This window comes from Oculina patagonica, chromosome 14 (genome assembly GCF_052425735.1).
Source record: "Oculina patagonica isolate OP01 chromosome 14, crgOcupat, whole genome shotgun sequence".
Taxonomy (NCBI): domain Eukaryota; kingdom Metazoa; phylum Cnidaria; class Anthozoa; order Scleractinia; family Oculinidae; genus Oculina; species Oculina patagonica.
In genome coordinates, this window is record NC_135771.1 from 8460857 (window position 1) to 8479555 (window position 18699).

The 18699-nt window shown below is 39.5% G+C and overlaps 2 protein-coding genes across 2 annotated transcripts in view; one reads left to right on the forward strand and one right to left on the reverse strand.

Moving 5' to 3' along the window:
- The first annotated feature begins 445 nt into the window (after positions 1 to 445).
- Positions 446 to 12746, forward strand: LOC144637885 (glycine receptor subunit alpha-3-like). The gene is made up of 9 exons (XM_078496976.1): positions 446 to 614; positions 3371 to 3439; positions 4939 to 5051; positions 5425 to 5492; positions 6139 to 6347; positions 7206 to 7288; positions 8451 to 8582; positions 10045 to 10430; positions 11868 to 12746. The coding sequence occupies exons 2-9, from the start codon at positions 3372 to 3374 to the stop codon at positions 12129 to 12131; spliced, it is 1323 nt and encodes a 440-aa protein (XP_078353102.1). The 5' UTR covers positions 446 to 614; position 3371; the 3' UTR covers positions 12132 to 12746.
- Positions 12747 to 13904: 1158 nt separating this feature from the next.
- Positions 13905 to 18699, reverse strand: part of LOC144638147 (HAUS augmin-like complex subunit 3) — a 30035-nt gene continuing 25240 nt past the window's right edge. Inside the window, exons 12-16 of the mRNA XM_078497341.1 lie at positions 17642 to 17794; positions 16792 to 17045; positions 16045 to 16126; positions 15687 to 15782; positions 13905 to 14640 (exon numbers count right to left, since the gene is read on the reverse strand). Of these exons, the coding sequence (XP_078353467.1) occupies positions 14506 to 14640; positions 15687 to 15782; positions 16045 to 16126; positions 16792 to 17045; positions 17642 to 17794 (720 nt within the window). The 3' untranslated portion in view covers positions 13905 to 14505. The remainder of the gene's footprint in view (positions 14641 to 15686; positions 15783 to 16044; positions 16127 to 16791; positions 17046 to 17641; positions 17795 to 18699) is intronic.

Sequence of the window (18699 nt, forward strand, 5' to 3'; positions counted from 1 at the left end):
GTTATTTCAGAGTATCAATTTACAGATATTTGAAGAAAAAGAGAAAAAAGTTACCTTATTAAAAATATTGGATTATAAATAAATTTTATTTGCCAATGTCGCAGAATTTAATCCACAATTTTCTGTATCACACTAGAGATGCTTTTTAGCTTTTCGGTGTAACAGATAACTACAAAATAAGCAGTTATTTCTGGTCGCGGCGGGCATTTAAGGACGTCTTTACCTTAGATGATAAATATTTTATAACATGGAATTGGATCTAGAAGAGTTCCTTATGAAATACGGATATTTAATAACTTTGGTTAAAGAACTTATGTAAATTTTGATTATCTCTTTTCTTCATTGCTTCTCTCGTAATTTATTTGGCAAATTATTTAACTGACGCGAAATGAAGCTAATAGTTTACGCTTTATCTGTATTCATTTAATATTCGCTCGAAATGAGCGCCATATTCTTTGAGAGCAAGTTATGAAGGTATTTTAGGTATAAGCCGCGATTTTCGCAGATTAAATCGATGACAGACGGGAAAATCGCAAGTTTACTGTGAGATGCAGCGTTTAAGTGAGTCATTTTGCTAGAAAAGTTGAGTGCTTCGCTCCAAAATTGCAGAAAAGGTAAGAGACCTTTGTGGAATTACTGAAGCTTGCAAATGTAGAACTAAATTTTAAAACAGGTTAACATAAAAGCTTTACATTCTCAAATCTGTTAACGAACTAGGTTGAAGAAGAAAGATACCTTGAAGTTCAATGAAATATGCGAATGATTTAGTTATTTTAACTAAAATTTCAAGTAATACGAAGTTTATTAGTCGTAGCAAAATTATGTCATCTTTAGGAACAAAAATTGAAAAGAAATTGCGCTTACTTCACACTTCAAAGCGAAGCGTGCAAAATCAAATCTCCTCGAAGAAACTTCAGTTAAATCGTTATTTAAAATTATACAGCGAAAATATCATAAATTTCTACATGTGTTAAGGATTATGAATAACGAAAGCGTTTTCTATATCGCTTCTAGCAAGACCACAAATAATGCATGCTGTAAAATTATAGCCCGTGTTTTAAAGTATAGAACAGTTTTGATTTTATTGGATCATCAACTAAACTTGACTTTACGTAAGCAAAAAGTATTCGCATATCTTTTGCTCTTCATCTCGACGGCGGAGTAAAAACATTTTTAGGTAATTCGAGTTTTTGTAGACAAATTGGAGTCGCAGTATTTAAGAAATTTCCACACGAGCCTTCCCAGGTATTTTATAATCACAACAGCTAACAAAGCAGAATTTCTAATCATCCAATCACATCATAGAAAACGGTACTGCCTTAAATGGCCTAAATAAACGTTATAACACCGTTATTAAGATAAAGTTGTTTTGATTGCTACAATAACTACGCCAAATTTTAACATTAAGGAATTATCTTTGGTGGAATCTGGGCATTTCTATTTATGGCAATAACGTCTGAATTCGAAGAAAAATAAAATTATGTTTACGGCCACATCAGATAAAAGTGTGTTTTATAGTTTTTCTTGTTCGTTGTTTTGCTCTCGAGTTATCATGTCAAGGTTAAGGGTTTGCGAAAAAAGAAAACAATACAAACCTAAATATTGATGGCAAAGTTGATAAGTTAAATTCTTGTTTTTTTCCTCCGCGCGCGGTGAAGCTAGCTGATCTAAATCGCGCAATCTGATTGGTTGAACGGGCGGTCGATATTTTCGGTATGGACCGCTCGCGCGCGATGGCCACTTTTAGCACCGTTTTTTTATGTTACATATATTTAAAGAATAGATCGTCTTTGATGCATCGAGAAACTTACATTGCAAGTAACTTGATTAAGACAGCACAAATCGCAATCTCAAATCTTCCTGTTTTTGCGGTTTGTGATAAAAAAACACAAGAAAAAAAAAACATTTACATAAAGAGCAATGAGAGCATAATTGTTATTGGCCAAGCTCGGTTTAAGATGTAAAAAAACATTGACCACGTTTTTGTTTTTTCATGAAGATCCAGACGAAAATCCAGCTTCACCAATACAATAAAACGTAACGAATTTTACAAATATTTCAACACATGGACTACATAAGCTTGATCAATAATAATTCTATTGTACTGTACGGTGGTTGGTAATAATATGATTTTTTTTTGTTTGTCTCACGATAGAATCGCTTTAAGATGTTGATCGCGACGTTTCGACTGCAATACTGCTAGTCTTCATCAGGCGATGAGGTCGATTGTTTGCGCGTCGCTATTTATGCACGTTGGTTCACTGCTATTGGTGCATTTCGATCATTTTGTTGTTCATATATAGATTGGAATCCCGATTTCTCGACTCTGCAAGGGAAACGAAAATTGGTTCAAGAACGTGAAGAAATCAGGGATAAAATTGCAGTGTTTGCTGAAGTAAAGCAACAACGTTTGGTTCGAGTTTTTGGGAGTTTTTAGAAATCAAGGGTTTGAGAAATAGGGGTTCCGCTGTATATATTTACTATTTTCTTTAGGACAACACAAGTCTCGTGATTATCGTATTTTAAGTGTTGCATTAAGTCATGCTGGCAATGCTATCATAGGAGATTCACATTTTTCAATGCTAATTATATAAACCTATTTTCTGATTGCTGTAATTATGTTTACACCAACATTTACAGCGGGATTTGTGCGATAGATTTGGCATGGTTTTCCTTTATCGATTGCGTTCGCCAATTTTTAAATAAACAATTTACACTCTGACTTGTTTTAAGAAAATTTTTGTAAAACTAAATATCTGTAATTATTGCGTACACATCGTTCTTTCATAGATCGAGTCCTTGGTTTGTTTCCGAGTTAGTACAGACTTTCTTCCTTGAGTTAGATGATTGTTCTTGCTCATCTCACTCAAGCACTGTACTCTAACGAATGAGAAAATATTGTTTGCCTTGACTTGATGTCCACACGTTGCTGATGCAACAGTGAAACAAAAAGACCAAAAATCAACATTTGTGGCTAGCATTTATAATGCCAGGACTGTCCTTTGTATGGTCAGACAAATCACGTGACATACCAATGACGTCAATACGGAAATGACCTCATAATTTTGGTATTGAGAAAAAAGGCAAACATCGTATCGGTATCGTTTTGAAAAACGTTTATCGGCCCATCCTTATTTTTCAGCCAATCCGATGCACAACCTCGTTTCCAGTTCTCTTTTCTTCCCGCCACTTTTCTGGGATAATTACGCGTAATTATCACAGAAAAGTATATTTATTTCCAGAAGTTCACTGGCTACCAAAATTAACCAAAGCATTTGACATTTTTCTGTTGACAAAGACAACATCGTTTTTTTCTGATATCGCTCCTTCTTTCTTTTCTAATTACGTGTACTGATATCTATTTCCATAGAATGGATGCGAGTTTCTTTGTAACAGGATGCTTGGCATTTCTGCTTTTAATAATAGCCTTTGGGGCTTGGTAAGTATTTATTATTTTAAAATTTGCCGGCGTTTATGTCCGGTTTGTGTAGTACGAAGAAGCTAAGAGTTTTGCTGCTCCCTGTGGATAGGATGTTAGTCCATCGCAGATCACTCCCCACCCAGCATTCTGTCAGAGTCACCCGGACATCCTATAATAATACTATATCCTATAATACTTTTCTGTATACCCCTGATAACCCCTGTATATATACCCCTGAAACCTAAACCCTTGTATACTCTTGTAAACCTTTGAATAACCATGTATACTCTCGTAAACCTTTTATTCCCTCTGATAACCTCTGTATACTCCTGAAAACCCTTGTATACTCCTGAAACCCTTGTATACTCTTGTAAACCTTTAAATAACCATGTATACTCTCGTAAACCTTTTATTCCCTCTGATAACCTCTGTATACTCCTGAAAACCTTTGTATACTCCTGAAACCCTTGTATACTCTTGTAAACCTTTTATTACCCCTGATAACCCCTGAATACTCTTGTAAACCTTTGTCTACTTTTGATTACCCCTGATAACCTCTATATACTTTTGTAAACCTTTTATTACCCCTGATAACCCCTGTATACTCCTGTAAACCTTTGTATACCCCTGTTAACCCCTAATTACTTGACGGAGAGAGGCAATGTGAGAGTTATAAAGTCTCAGTTGAACTCTCTCCCTTGAAGTCTCCCCTCAGTTCAACCCACTCAATTCAGAGTTTAACAGTCAGGCTCACAAACGGGACTGGGGCTCCAGGAACCCCGAAAAACAGGGCTCAGGGTACTGTGGAAAACGTATTTAGGGCATTTCCTTGGTTTTAGAGATGATTCTTGGAGGGGGCGTCTATAACACACGGGGCGTTTATTAGAGGGGGGCGTTTAATACAAGCTTTACACTTCAGGGGAGGCGTTTATTAGATACGAGGCGTTTATTCGAGAGTGGGCGTTTATTAGATCATTTATGGTACCTTCAATAGGAAAAAAAATACTCCCTTTACATACGTACAGAAGGGTTACTGCATCTCTCTTTTTTTAATTTTTCACTTGAATGACCCAACACTTAAATGAATCGACCGTTCGGTGGGTCTGTTCGAGATATTTCGACAGGGCGTTTTGAATACCTAAATGACACTTTTTCCTCCCTTTTGTTTACTTCAACTCGTGAAATCTCTTCGCTTATACACCTATAACTGAAAAAGGTACCCCTTTTGGGCGGAGCATTTCCGTATAGTCCACTACAGAGAGTCCCCCAGGGGGTTACCACGTAAACTTTTCATCTTTCACGAACCCAATCTCGTACACGATTGTGCGCGCTTTCGATTACTTCCTTAACTGTAACATAATTTGCCTGGTTCCTAGGTCTCTATTTTCGTCGCAATCAACCCGTTTTGGGTCACGTGACCGAAACGAGTAGTGACGTGAACAATACCGCGAAGGCCTGGGAAAAAGCTCTACAGGAACTAGGCAATAATATAATTATAATCTTTGTTTTTATACCAGCAAAGAACAAGCCAATATTGACAGAACAGAAATCGCCAACTCTTCGGCCATTTTAGATGAGCTTCTTAAAGAGATTGATTATGATACAAACGCTAGACCCGGGGCAGGATCAGGTATGCTTGTCGTTTGGAAAGTTGTTTTCTTCAAATAAAGAACCTGGCTCGTCCCCAGTCGTCTCGCGGGGGACGGAACGCTGTAAGCGTAAGGGATGATGGGATCACTCCGCGCACCGCGCTTCTCTCGTTAATAATAATAGTGACAGAGAGACGACTGGGGACGAGTCAGACAAAGATTTGTATGCATAACAAAGCGTTTTATTGTTTCATCGAAATATAATCAGAACAACCTTTTTTGCCGGGACCCCCAGATTTATACCGTCAGTGATCACAAAAGAAAATAGCTTTGGGGCCGAGAATGAATAAAAAACAGTAATAAAAAAAGAATAACTGAGAATGGTATTTAAAATGAATTATTTTCTTTCTTTAGGTTCGCCTGTCAAAGTATACCTCAGTATGGCGATTCAATCTTTTACAAATATCAAGGAATCAAATATGGTGAGAGTTTGTTGTAGATCGGCCTGTCATTCAGTCAGTCAACAAGTCAATCGGTCGGTCGGTCAGTGCGTCAGTCAGTCAGTCAATCGGTCGGTCGGTCAGTTCGTCAGTCAGTCGGTCGGTCGGTCGGTCGGTCGGTCGGTCGGTCGGTCAGCCAGTCAGTCAGTCAGTCGGTCAGTCAGACAGCGAGTGAGTCAGTTGGTTGTCAGTCAGTCTGCCACCCAGTCGGACAGTCCGTCTTAAAGACAGTAAATCAGACAGTCAAGTCAGTCAGTCAATCGGTCGGTCAGTCTCAGTCATACAGTGAGTCGGACAGTCAAGTCAAACAGAGAGTGAGTGAGTCAGTCAGCCTGTCACTCAGTCACAGTCCTTCTTTCAGACAGTCATTGGGTCCGTTACTGAGTCAGTCGGTCGGTCTGTCAGAAATGTTTGCTAGTTTTTCTTTAGTGTTTTCTTTTAGGTGGTTTTCATTTTTTCAAGGGGGTTATTTTAGGGGGCTGTTATTCTCCATAGGGTCTGTTTTCTGGAGTTACCTGAGGATACAAAAACTGTCGTAACATTCGGTTGGTCAATTATTTACAGGGCCTGCCGGTTATTTTTCCGTTAATAAACTAAACTAAAACTTAACACTGTTTATTTTATACAGGAATTCACTACATCAATGTTTTTACGTCAAGAATGGATTGACATAAGGTTAGCACATGGTCTGAAAGGAACGCTTCCCGTGAAAGGCAAAGATTTGCAGAAAATCTGGCGTCCGGACACGTATTTTACCAACAACAACGACTACAAGTTATATGAGGAAAATCAACTTGCTCTCGTATCGAAATTTGGTTACGTCTACTACAGTGCAAGGTAAATTACAGTGAAATACAACTTAGGCCATCCCAATAAAATGTTTCGTTTCCCATCGCTGGACCGACCCATTTTTTTCGAAAAGTAAAAAAAAAAAGTCAAGATTCACTAGTCAAAGAAGCAAGTACTTTACACATCGGTAAATACTTCTTGAAATGACAAATTCTTGTCAACGAACTTTAGCCTAGATAAGGCCACAACTCTCTCCTTTCGTAATCTTATCACAAGTGCACATGAATTACTGGTTGCATTTGTGCATCAGAAATATCGAATGAAAAGAACACGCTTTCGAGTTGGTTTTGTAACCAGGTTTTCTTACTTAGCAGCCCGGCCTTCTCTGGAACCCAGACCACTTTAAGTGTTTATTCATTTTTTTTTTTTTGCCCGGCCTGCGGCCGACCGACCCACCATCACAAGAGACAGGGCGGTGGGAAACGAAACATTTTATATTAGGATGGCCTTATCGCCTCCAAAAATACGCGTGAAACAGACGATCGTGCAGCGGGAGTCAGATTTGTTTTATTACGAGCTCTCTCCTCCACACAGGTCTTCAAAAAGGCCGCTTTAGTAAAGATAATCTCTTAGCAATTCAAGAACAATGTTTCTGCTGCAACTAACAGAGAAATGGGGCACTTGCAGACCTAGAGCCAGTTTTCCCTCGACCAAAAGCTGTTTACGGTCAAACTGACCTTTTTCCAAGCCCGCAGCTCAAAAACGGACATGGCGTGCCTTTTTAAATGGATCTATTCAGGCAATGTTTGGCCGTAATGTATGTAAGTTTTAAAAAATATCATTATCATCGATAAACAAGTGCTGGGTTAAATAATCATATCAAAATATTCGTTTTCCTTTTATCAGATTATTTGTCGTGGCATCGTGCCGGATGTATCTACAAAAGTTTCCAACAGACGTGCAGAAATGTAGTCTTATTCTGGAAAGCTGTAAGTACGATAAATGTGTCCTTGTGTGAGGGGCGCGGTGGCCTAATAGTTGGTGTGCTGGCCTCCGGGTTCGAGCTCTTGTGTTGTGTTCTTGAGCAAGACATTTTACTCTCAAAAAGTGCCTCTTTCCACCCAGGTGTATAAATGGGTACCGGCGAATTTAATGCCAGACTGACCCTGCGATGGCTTAGCAACCCATCCAGGACCCCCCCCCCCCCCCACGTCTAGCGGGACGTAGATTAGAGGGTTTCCAGTCATTAGGACCAAAACAATTTCCTGACTTTTCACTGACCTCAAAACAATTTTCACTGATTTTGAATTAAGTGAATTTACAAATAAGCTCAACCCTTTTTTACATTTTATTCAGCTTTTTTTGCAGACCATCGATAATCTTCATTTTCGTTCTTTTTACGTTTTTCACGGGATATTGAACGCATAGCATCTGACTTCAACAACAAATCGATTTTGTTTCTTGTTTCAGCCAAAATTCCCTGACATTTCACTGATTTGACTAGAGCTAAGTTTTCCCTTACTTTTTGCAAAATCCTGACTTTTCCCCGACCTAAAAAATTTTTAGTTCTCCCTGACCGTGGCAACCCTGTAAAAATACACCTGTCGCTTTATATTAGTGACACCGGGATAAGCTCCTGTCTGATGGGCCACTGGACTGGAGCGCAGGCTTAAAATTCCACGGGGAAAAGGCAACACCCCTCCCCCACCAACGAGGGATTTGGACTATATATATATGAGAAGTACGATATGTTTTCGATAGTTATTGTTCATTATCTGAGATTTGTTGTTTGAGAACTATGTACTACTTAAACGTTCTTTCTTTTGAAACTTTTCCAGTAGTTGCGTACTTAGTTTACCCGATTTGACGTTTTCTGATTTCACGTAGACATGAATATTCGAAAATTGTAGGGTAACCAATAAAATTTCTTGGAAATTTTGGACGTTTTGCGGTAATCCTTCGCTGTCACTCAGTTTGTCTTGGTCTATCTTCGGATTAAAAACTTCTCATTTTGTTTTTCAAAACTTCTCATTTTGATAACAGCCTTTCTTGTCTCCTCCCCCAACCCCTTCCACTGAAATACTGTGCTGCTCGGGGAAGAACAGTGCTTGTGCCTGCTTATTCACTAAGTACAATGTTTGCTTTTTTAAGTTGCCTATACCAGAGAAATGGTGGAATACAGATGGAAGCAATACGACCCAGTTAACATTCTCAATATGGAGCTAGCAGAGTTTGATTTGACAAAGACAGAGTACAGCATTGAGGATGTCGAATACGTTGCAGGTATACACCCTATGGGTTCACCTTTAAGGTCGTTGCCCCGAAATAAACCTGAACATAGATTTCTAACCAAACTTAGCCTACTGGTTTTGACTTCAAGGGAACTTAAATTTTGAAATAAAAAAGGGGGGTCACCAGATTCGTTTAGGAGCAGGACGACCATGTATATTCCATATAATTCCTTTAGTAATTCCTCTTCGAGTACTGGCAAAGTACACTTTTTTAGCGATAATTTATTTTTCAAAGAGATGAATCGATCCGTTTTCATTTTACAGTAAAGAATTCTTTGTTCCCTACACCCAATAAAAATATGCGAAAAAAAATTCCTATGTCCCCAGGCTCGTTTGGAGAAAGGACAATTTACTTCTCTCGCGGACTAAGCCGCATAGAAAAAAGCCCTCCATTTTGTTGATGTGCTCGCGCCAAGCCGCGCTAATTACGCGAAAGAATTCTGGGCAGTAGGGACGCGCAATGGTAAACAGGGCTATGGGTTCACTTTTAAAAAGGTTTCTGGGAGGCGCGGTCTCCTAACGGTAAGGGTGTTTGACACCTTTAACAGGTCCGGGTTTCGAGTGCCGCGGAGCCCTAGGAATACCCCTGGGATTTTTTGGTGGGGGATTTTCTTGAAAACTGCCTGACTATATCATATAAGTTGTAAACAAAATACCTGACAACTAGCAACCTCGTCCCCAGGGCAGGGCACTCTACTTTCAACATGGCGGTTGTTCAGGCACAAGTAGAACTTGATTCCACTTCGTGCAACACTCACAGCCGCAGAAACGTTGTAAGACTAGTTTATTTTTAGGGGGGGGGGGGGGGTGTTTAAGGCGGGGGTACATGTGAATTTTTAGGAGGTTTAAAGAAAGAAAAGAAAAAGAAAAAATTGCTTTTTGAAACACCAGACAGTGACCCCCAGCAAGAGCACGCCAGGTTTTTAGGGGGGCTGTCTGGTGTCCGTCTACCAATTTTAAACTTCAAAATTCTCACTTTAAAATCACATTAAATCTCCAATATTTCTTATTTCTCTAAATTTTACTAACCCTTTGAGAAAAACTATCTCCTTCCAAATTCCCATAAATCACCCAAAAAATAACAAAACACCGCGAAACATAGATTTGTAAAATGAGCATAGAGTTTTTGGATTGCTTGAAACGCTAACGAGATATTTGCATTTAACCCTCATTATTCGTTGGAAAAACGGCTTTCACGTGAACCCCCGCCTTATGCAATTTCTAGTGTAACTTGTGTTGCAACAAAATTGCGAGACAAATTATACGATAATTGTCCAGTGCGACAGGGCCTTTTTTAATACCCGTTTCTCTACTTGAAGGCCATCACTCTAAACTGAGAATTATCGCTTGATAATTGTCCAGTAGAGGTTTACCACGTGACCCATTCTGACCAATGACACGACAGAAACATTAAGTGGTAGATTCTTACTGATACATACTTGTTTTACCCTCAGGTAAATACCGCGACATGATCGTAACTTTCACATTTAGCCGTCGGATCGGTTACTATCTCATTAACTTCTATGTGCCGTGCATCATAATGGTCATCATAAGCTGGATAGTGTTCTGGATGGATCGAGACTGCATCGGCGACCGAATAGCGCTCGGCATCGCGACGGTGCTCACGATCGTGTTCTTACTCGGCTCCAGTAACGGCACCATGCCCCGAGTAAGCTACCCGAAGGCGATCGACTGGTATCTGATGACTTCGTTTATCTTCGTGTTTACGACGCTGATCATGTGTCTGTTGATTTTCCGATTTGATCGACAGCCCGCCAGACAGCAGCGCCCTCCGAGGTCGGTCAGCGGTGAGCCGGCAGCCGAGGCAGCTTCCGTGCACGTATGTATGAACACTTTTTATAAGAGCGGTTTTCACTGAGTGTCGATTGAAATTTGAGTTCGCTTCGGTTTTGCATTACAACGCTTAGTGATTGGTTTAAAAAACTCGCGCCACTTTCTCAGCCAATCAAAACCAAAACAAAATCATCGCGTCTCACTCACACACGTTTTCCCGCGTCTTCGTGCCGGCTACATGTATTTGCTTCGCGTTTTGATTGGTTCAATGGATTCTCTATGTCCTTTGTGATTGGTCAGAGTAATAACTTTGCTTTTGGTTTTACGACACTCAATAGCGAAGCGCGCCAGTGACGTCAGGACTCAGACAAACAAACCGAAATGGCGGACGATTTTAGTAAAACTCTTTCTAAAACAGCCGCTGTTCCTAAAACACTTTCATAAAACGAAAACTTCGCCTAAATTCCTTCTATTTCTCTCAGAACACGCTGATGTTTTCTGAGCCTCGTTGGGGTTCTATTCATTTGCATTCTTTTTTTAGACCTCGCGCGCTTCGCTATTGAAAACTGCTCTAAAAGTGATGTTGGATAGATTACCTTTCTGTGTTTGGTACAATCGAAATTCCCGAAAGCTGACATTGTTGGACTCAACGTGTCTCCATTTTGGACAGTTGCATATGGGAAGTGTGACCAACATCAAATTTCTCCTCACAATATCAATACGTAATCAAGAGAAAAGGTTATGAGAGTTAAGAAAATGATCACCAAAGGGAAATTGCTTTGATCTTTTAATAAATTCTCTCAACTTATACTATAAGAAAATGTGTGGCGATCAGTCAGGAGAATTTGCATGTGGATACTTGCAATAGTATATGTATATGTATAGGCCCATCTACTTGTAGACAAAAAATACATCAATAATAAGCCACCCAGATATAAGTCCCCCTCCCAATATCGTTCCAAATATTGAAATGAATTTGTTTTATTTAAAGCTTAATTCAAAACCAGTTTCGGAAAAATGTGTTTCGATCAACGCTGCTGTAACTCATTTCGAAACGTTTTTTTATTCCACTTGCAAGCCCCTCCCCCCGGATATAAGCTCTCCCCTTTATAAGCCATCCTAAACCCATTACGAAGGTGTTTAAGCTAAAAAGCAGAACTTTTTGGTAGTTAGGGACGGACCATTATTTTTTGGGGGGGGGGGAAAAAAAAAAAAAAAAAAAATTTTTTTTGGGGGGAAAAAAAAAAAAAAAAATTTTTTAAAAAAAAAAAAAAAAAAAAAAAAAAAAAAAAAAAAAAAAAAAAAAAAAATTTATAAAGAAAAAAAAAAAAAAAAAAAATAAAAATAAAAAAATTTTTCATCCCCCCCCACAAAAAAAAACCTTAAGTTAAAAAAACACCGGGTAGAATAAATAGACTTTAATTTTTCACACCCAAAATCCCTTTTCCAAGCACAGGGCTTATTAACGTAATTTTATTTTTAGATGCCCGAGGAACCGGAGATAAGAAGCCGTGTCTCCTACTTTATAGCAGATTCCCAAGGAGCCGTCTATCCCATCGTTCGTAGCGCGTCTGGTCTTAAACGAAGGAGTATCCTTAAGCCACGTTTACCCAAGAAGCTTTGCGGACTACCAGTAAAAGTCACCAAGGAGAATTTGGGAATGGTCATAAACAATTTTTGCAGATTTCTGTTTCCTTCAGCGTTTCTGTTGTTTAATCTTGTATACTGGGTTAGCATAGCCAACTAGGATACAGTCGAACCCCAATTAAGCAGCCACATTTGGGAGATGGCAAGTCAGAAGGTAGCATAAGGCGTGGTAGAAACATCATTTTATTGCCAGGAAATCAAAAGATCATCACTTAGCTTAGTGTCAACGGAATTACCTCAACACGATAAATAAGCATGTGTTTGAATATTTTTTAGTCGTCACTTCCAGTTTAGGACTCGTATCTGTCATTAGGTTGTTGAAAGCAACGTGAAAACATTATCTGGTATAAAATTCTTGGTGGCCGTTTATAGAGGTAAAAAAAAAATAGACGAATCCTCATCGGGATGGCCCAAAGGTGGCCGTGGCCGCTTAGTAGAGGTGGCCGCTAAAATAACGTAAATAAGGGTTTTATTTACAGTAGTATACTGGCTATACTTTCGGGACTTTGATAACTGGCCGCTTTATACGCGGTGGCCCCTAAATAGGGGTTCGACTGTAAGTTGTACGCCTTTGACGCTATAAACTACACATGTTTAGAAAGAAATGATGGCCATGTAGCTGTAGAGCTTGGTAGAGCTATGAAGACATTGATCAGTCAGTGATCACATCACTTTTCACCGGATGAAGTAAAGTCAGAGATAGTCTTCGGGAGAATTTTTCCGTGTTTTTCTAATAGAAGCCGAACCTATGACCGTCTCACACACCGGCCGGACGATCTATAACACTGAGCTACAGGAGACTCGTGGGAGCTAGGTCATTTATCATAGTTCAAACGTAAAAAACATGTATGAATAAAGTAGTAACAGAAGTGCAAGCCTTAATTTAACAGGATCTTTTAAGCCGATACATTGCAGTAAGCAAGCTAAACGCACAAAAAAAATCCCTTTAAAATATGAACAAGTTTAAGTGTAAGTAGTAATTTTCGCCAGGGCCTGAACTCTCCGAATCTAGTTTGGTTAGAAAGGGCAGCTGACGCGAAGACTCTAGCAAAGCCCAGATCTATGAAACGTCTTGGAGGCCTGAACATTACCTGGAGGGGGGGGGGGGGGGGGGAGGTGGGAGGGGTACTCCCTCTGGTGGATTATACGGGGAGGCTACCCAAAAGGAGTACATTTTTCAGTCTGTAAGCTGGTACATAAAAAGGGTCAGGATTTCACGCGTTGGAGTGTAGAAAAGGGCAAGGAAAACTGTAATTTTGGTATTTAAAAGAGGTTTTCAAAATATACCGTACAGAACTACCGAACTTGGTGGATTCTCTGAGTATTTTATGAGGTTATTCAAGTGAAATATTTAGAAAAACGATGAAGTATCCCTATTATAGGTTTGTAAAGAGGGGTTCCATTTTCCATGGAGGGATTATAAAAGGGCTACCCTTTCTCTCATAATATGGTATGTAAAAAGGTAAGGTTTTGGACCTCGGGGCGGAGCCTCTCTGTAAATTGTACTTTTGAGTACCCCCGGCGGGGAGGGGGGGGCATATTAGGTATGCTGTCTCAGTCCAGAGGAAACAGAAATTGTACCATAACTTTACGCTTTGTCTTAGTTTATTATTTTTAGTGATGCTTAGCAACGCAAAAAGTCTGTGTTCTAAAATAAAGATTGTAAGGCGATAATTTACTGTCATTATAGACATGATTACTTTTCAAAGCAGATTCAACCTGAACACGATTTGTGTCGAATTAAACACACACTGTCGCGTTGTGTCACATTCTGACACTCAATGTATACCGTAAAATTCTGGTTATAAGCCCTCCCCCCCGGTCATAGGCCCATCTACCTGGAAACAAAAAAAATACATCCGCCGATTATAAGCCCCCCCGGAATTATAAACCCCCCACCGTGAGATGACGGTACTGAACAGGGCTAAATGTTGCTTTATTATGCGTAGTATTTCGATCAACACTCCCATGGCTCGTTTCGAAACGTTTTTTTTTTTAAATTCCGCTTATAAGCCCTCCCGGATATGAGCCCCTCCGCTTATAAGCCCACCCAAAACCCCTCACGAAGTTGTATAAGCCCAGGGCTTATAACCGGAATTTTACGGTATGTTAAACGGATGTTACCAGGGATTCGTTTCAAAGAGCAAGGACTGGGTACAAGACTTGAAATTATTGCGTCAATAAATGTACGTTGTTATCTAGAATAATAAGTCAATTAGAATTGTTAAATAAAGACAGGAAGCAAAAGATACACCCTGATTTTTGCATGGTACAAAGTTCCAGACTTTCTACAGATATGAACTTCATTTCAATGCTTTGCCTTTTTAAAATAATCTTCATAACTTCTCCAGATTTACAGTTTCAGTATAAACACTGTGTTTTTTTATGTACAACTTCGAGGGCGAAAGGCAATTTTAAGAGACCCTGAAATGCAGCATCAGTGTTCATCCCATTATAGAAGAAATCATCCTCCTTTATTTCAGTGAAACAATTTGCGCGTCCACGCGAGCTGATAACTCGGCAATGGCTCGTTTAAGGCGAGGTGGATCGGTGAAAAAATATACAAACAGTTCTCTCTCCATGAGCTTTAAGCTATCCGAGCGGAGGACCTGGAGACGAAAAAGTGAGATTACGTCACAATGCTGTGTACTGCAATGTGGTCAGGCAGCGGTCTTCACAGCGGTTAGTGCAGACATGCAACCCACTTTCGGCTTAAAGGGGTAAGGTCACGCTATATTAAGGGAAATTCTATTTATTTTTGTTAATTAAGACCTGTAAACTTCAAATAGGCAGAGCAAAAGTCGTTTATTGGCAAAATCACGGTCACGTAAAAAACAACTGTAAATGACACTTTCAAACAAATTGAGATAAACTTGGAAAAAGTCAGGCCGACGTTTTTCAAGTTTACCCGAACGCAATCCGTTTTTAACTTATCGAATTTTGCCTATCCATGCCCCTTTTTGGCCTTTCTGTGTTGCTTTTGAGTTATTATATAGTGTTAAGCCGCTATTGTGACATTTCAGTTAATTCTTTGACCGTTTGGTCAGTGCCGAAATTGCGCAAAATTGCGTGAAATAGCCCCTTTAACTGGCTTGAATTTTGAAAGTTTGTGGAAGAAAGCGTCAAACCAATATAAAAATGGTGACAAAAAATTACAAGATTTTCGGCGTGCGGGCTAAACGTTTCAGTTATTGACTTAAAATTTCCATGCCTTTGTGAAAAAAGGTGGTATTTTGAAGCACATGTTTTGGCGGGAACTGCACACGTGCCATTCGTTTCATCCCTGTGAAAGCAGCGGCAATTTTGGCGAGAAGCGCACACGTGCTGTACATTTGAACGCTGTGTACTGACTATGCATACTGGCAGTTTTGGCATGAAATGCACACGTGCTGTGCATTTGACTTTGGGGGTGGGCAGCGACAGTTTTGGCGGAAACTACATACGCGCTGTGCGTTTGACCTTGGGGTGGGCAGCGACAGTTTTGGCGGGAAATACACACGCGCTGTGCGTTTGACCTGGGAGTGGGCAGCGACAGTTTTGGCGGGGAATACCCATGTTGCTGTGCGTTTGGGCAGAGACAGATTTGGCGGGAACTACACACGTGCTGTACGTTTGATCACTATGTATGCAACCTTAAGCTTTGTTACGCCCTTACCTTTTTCTTGGCTTCGCAGTCTTTTATGATATCCTTAATTGACTGTTCTAGAGTGACAAGAAGTTCATCTAATTGAGAGAGGCCATCTGCTATGCTCTGTGAAATAAAAAGAAATAAAAAAAAATGTAATAAAGAAAAAAGGAATTGGCACATGCGAAAATAAAGAGAGGAGAGCAAAAATAACTTGAACGTATCGACTTAATCAGTCATCTTTAGTCAGTTTTTTACCTCGTAAGCGCTGTAAATAGTTTCTTAATTTCGATTTAAAAGCAAGTGAAAGAAAGGTTTAAAAAAAATAAATAAACAAACAAACAAAAAAAAAATAAATCATTTGGCAAGTAAATGAGATAACTTTTACCTGAGGACTCAATTGAGGAAGACCGCCAGTTGTAGCTGATTCTCCATAAACTGTTTTTACACACTGCTGCAGGTTACTTTCCCTAACATAGTGATGAAAAATCCGGTCACAAGGCTAAATGAACTAGTTTTAACCATTAAATTATGTTTGCAACAAGGGAGACAATAATGCAATTAATAGTAAATACAATTGCAGTGGCCACTGGCCTTAACAATTTCATCCCAACAGAGTTAGACGGTTTCTCCTAGCTTTTAGGATGTTCATACTAGTAGTAATTTTGAGTGTATAGAATGCGTAAAATTTGAAAACATTCATTTTCTCTCAATCCACATCTGTTCTCATTTCACATGGAAACATTCCTGCTGAAATGGATTTCCTTGAGATGGCACTATAACTGAAATAAAAGGACTCTGTTGAATGCGCAGACTAACTCATTCTCCTCCCAAGAGCCACTTGTTGCTCTCAGCTGGCCGAGCCTAGGGCGCAAGGAACAAAATGGCTCTGAAATTTCAATTAAGCAAATCAAATCAACGGTTTTAAAATCCCTTTGTTGTATGGGATATTAATACGGTCGATTTGATTGGCTGGATTTAAATTTCCTTTGTTGAAGATCTAACCAATCAAATCATGTGTCCCCAGAGCCACTTGTTTTTCCTTCCCCAGGCTCAGCAAGCTTAAAGTGACAAGTGGCTCTGGGGAAGAGAATGAGACTACTCAACTGACACTCAAACCAACAAAAGAACATACAGTTGTTTCCAGGCTTCCTCTTGTCTGCTGCCCGAGGAGGCCAAAGACACAGTGAATGACTCGAGTTGCCCTGCCAACTTCTGACTCCATTCTACGAGTTGATTGTAAGCCAGAAAAATCTCCTTTGTCCTGTCCTCTTCCCCCTGGGGTGGACTTTCAAGCATACGGTAGAGTCCTTCCATAAAATGGTCTCGGCTGTCTATAGTCCCTCGAGAGCGGTGGGGAGGATGGAGAGCATGTTCTTCCATTACTGCCTGTGCTAAGAGTTAAGGAAATATCTACAACAGAAAGCCTTCTTAAATTCCACCCAATTTCATGGAAGGATCATAATATGATCGTTGATAGCCATGCAGAAATTTGTAAAAATACACTGGTCGTTGGTTAAGGAGGCAATTAAGTGGAGCTCCCACGCTTGCTAATGGCAAGCAGATAGAAAATTTGGTTAACCCATTGAGCTGAAAAATTTTGTTTGTCACCGATTGTTTGTCAGTCCGTCCATACGCCACTTTCACATCCCTTATTTTATAAAGAAAGGATAGTGCCAAAATGTGTAAAAAACCATAGTATTTGCAAAAAGTGTGCCTTTAGTTAGAGTTAGAAAACACTGTGGAAGAAAGTTCGCACTTAATGCTGTACATATGTAGCTTGATATAAACAATTAGCAAGAGCTGTTTACGTAACTTCATCGTGCGAGCAAAGATGTGAACAAACGGCCAGGTAGACAAGTGATACGAATAAAGATATCATAAACTAGGAGACATAATCATCTTGATGAATCCCAAAATTCTCAGAACTGATATTAAAAGAAACATATGTCAATCAGTAAGGAGAGGTAATACATTAAGGATACAGAACGAGCTTCCATTCCTTTGACTGTGTCACCAAGTGTACTCTCCAATGTGCTAAACAGGCGATGTGTGTCACGGTTCTTACGCCCTTCAACTTCAAGGGCCATGGAGAGAAATTCATGCCGGGAACGCTGCAGCAGTAGCTGGGTGATAACCTTAAAGATAAAAATAGTGGGAGAAAAAAAAAAGAATGTGATGAATATATGACCGGCATTTATACGAACTATGGGAGGCCAAGTGAGGCCTTGTGGTTACTGTGCTGGGCTCCAGATTGAACGATCTGGATTATGGCCCTGACTGGGGTCACTGCATTGTGTTGCGGTGTTTTCTCTCACAGTGCCTCTCTCCACCCAGGTGTACATGTCTTAATGGTTACTGGAAAATTTAATGGTGGGAAAATATCCTGAGATGGACTAGCACTCAATCCATGGGTAACGGGATAAGCTCTGGTGGTATGGACCCTTGTCGTGATGCAGACTTAACCTCCTCATCATATCAACCAAAGATTATTGGTAATAAATAAAATAATCTTCGAAATCAATTTTAAGCAATTGCTATTATTAGTCTAAAAGAAATTCATCATTTCTTCATGCCAGTAGGTACGTAAGGTAGAATTTTGGTCTTAACTGTTCTGAAATTAGTGGTAGGCAACTAAACCCACAAAAAATATTTTCTTTGAACATCTCAAGAAAGATATTGGCTGTAAATTTCGATATTTTGAAGACGCAAGGAAACAACATTGAAAAGTTTAGCCTTAAGTTTTCAAAATGCAATCCATTTCCATCCTTGCCATCTGCAGCAAAAGACGCTTGCTAACAATTTCAGTGCCCTAATATAGCAATGTTTTATAAAAGTAGAAGCATTATTTTAAAGTTTTCAACAACATAAATTTAAATTTTGCTTGTTCAAAAATTTGCAAAAATCTGGGACAAAGCCCCTTTTCTTTCCTTTTGTAATGTTCTTTGTGGCTTTACGGAGCTATGTCATGGACAATGCATCTTGAAAAAACTTGCCAGTTTTTTTTTTTTAAGTCTGTGGTTCGTAATCCTTGGTTATTTTC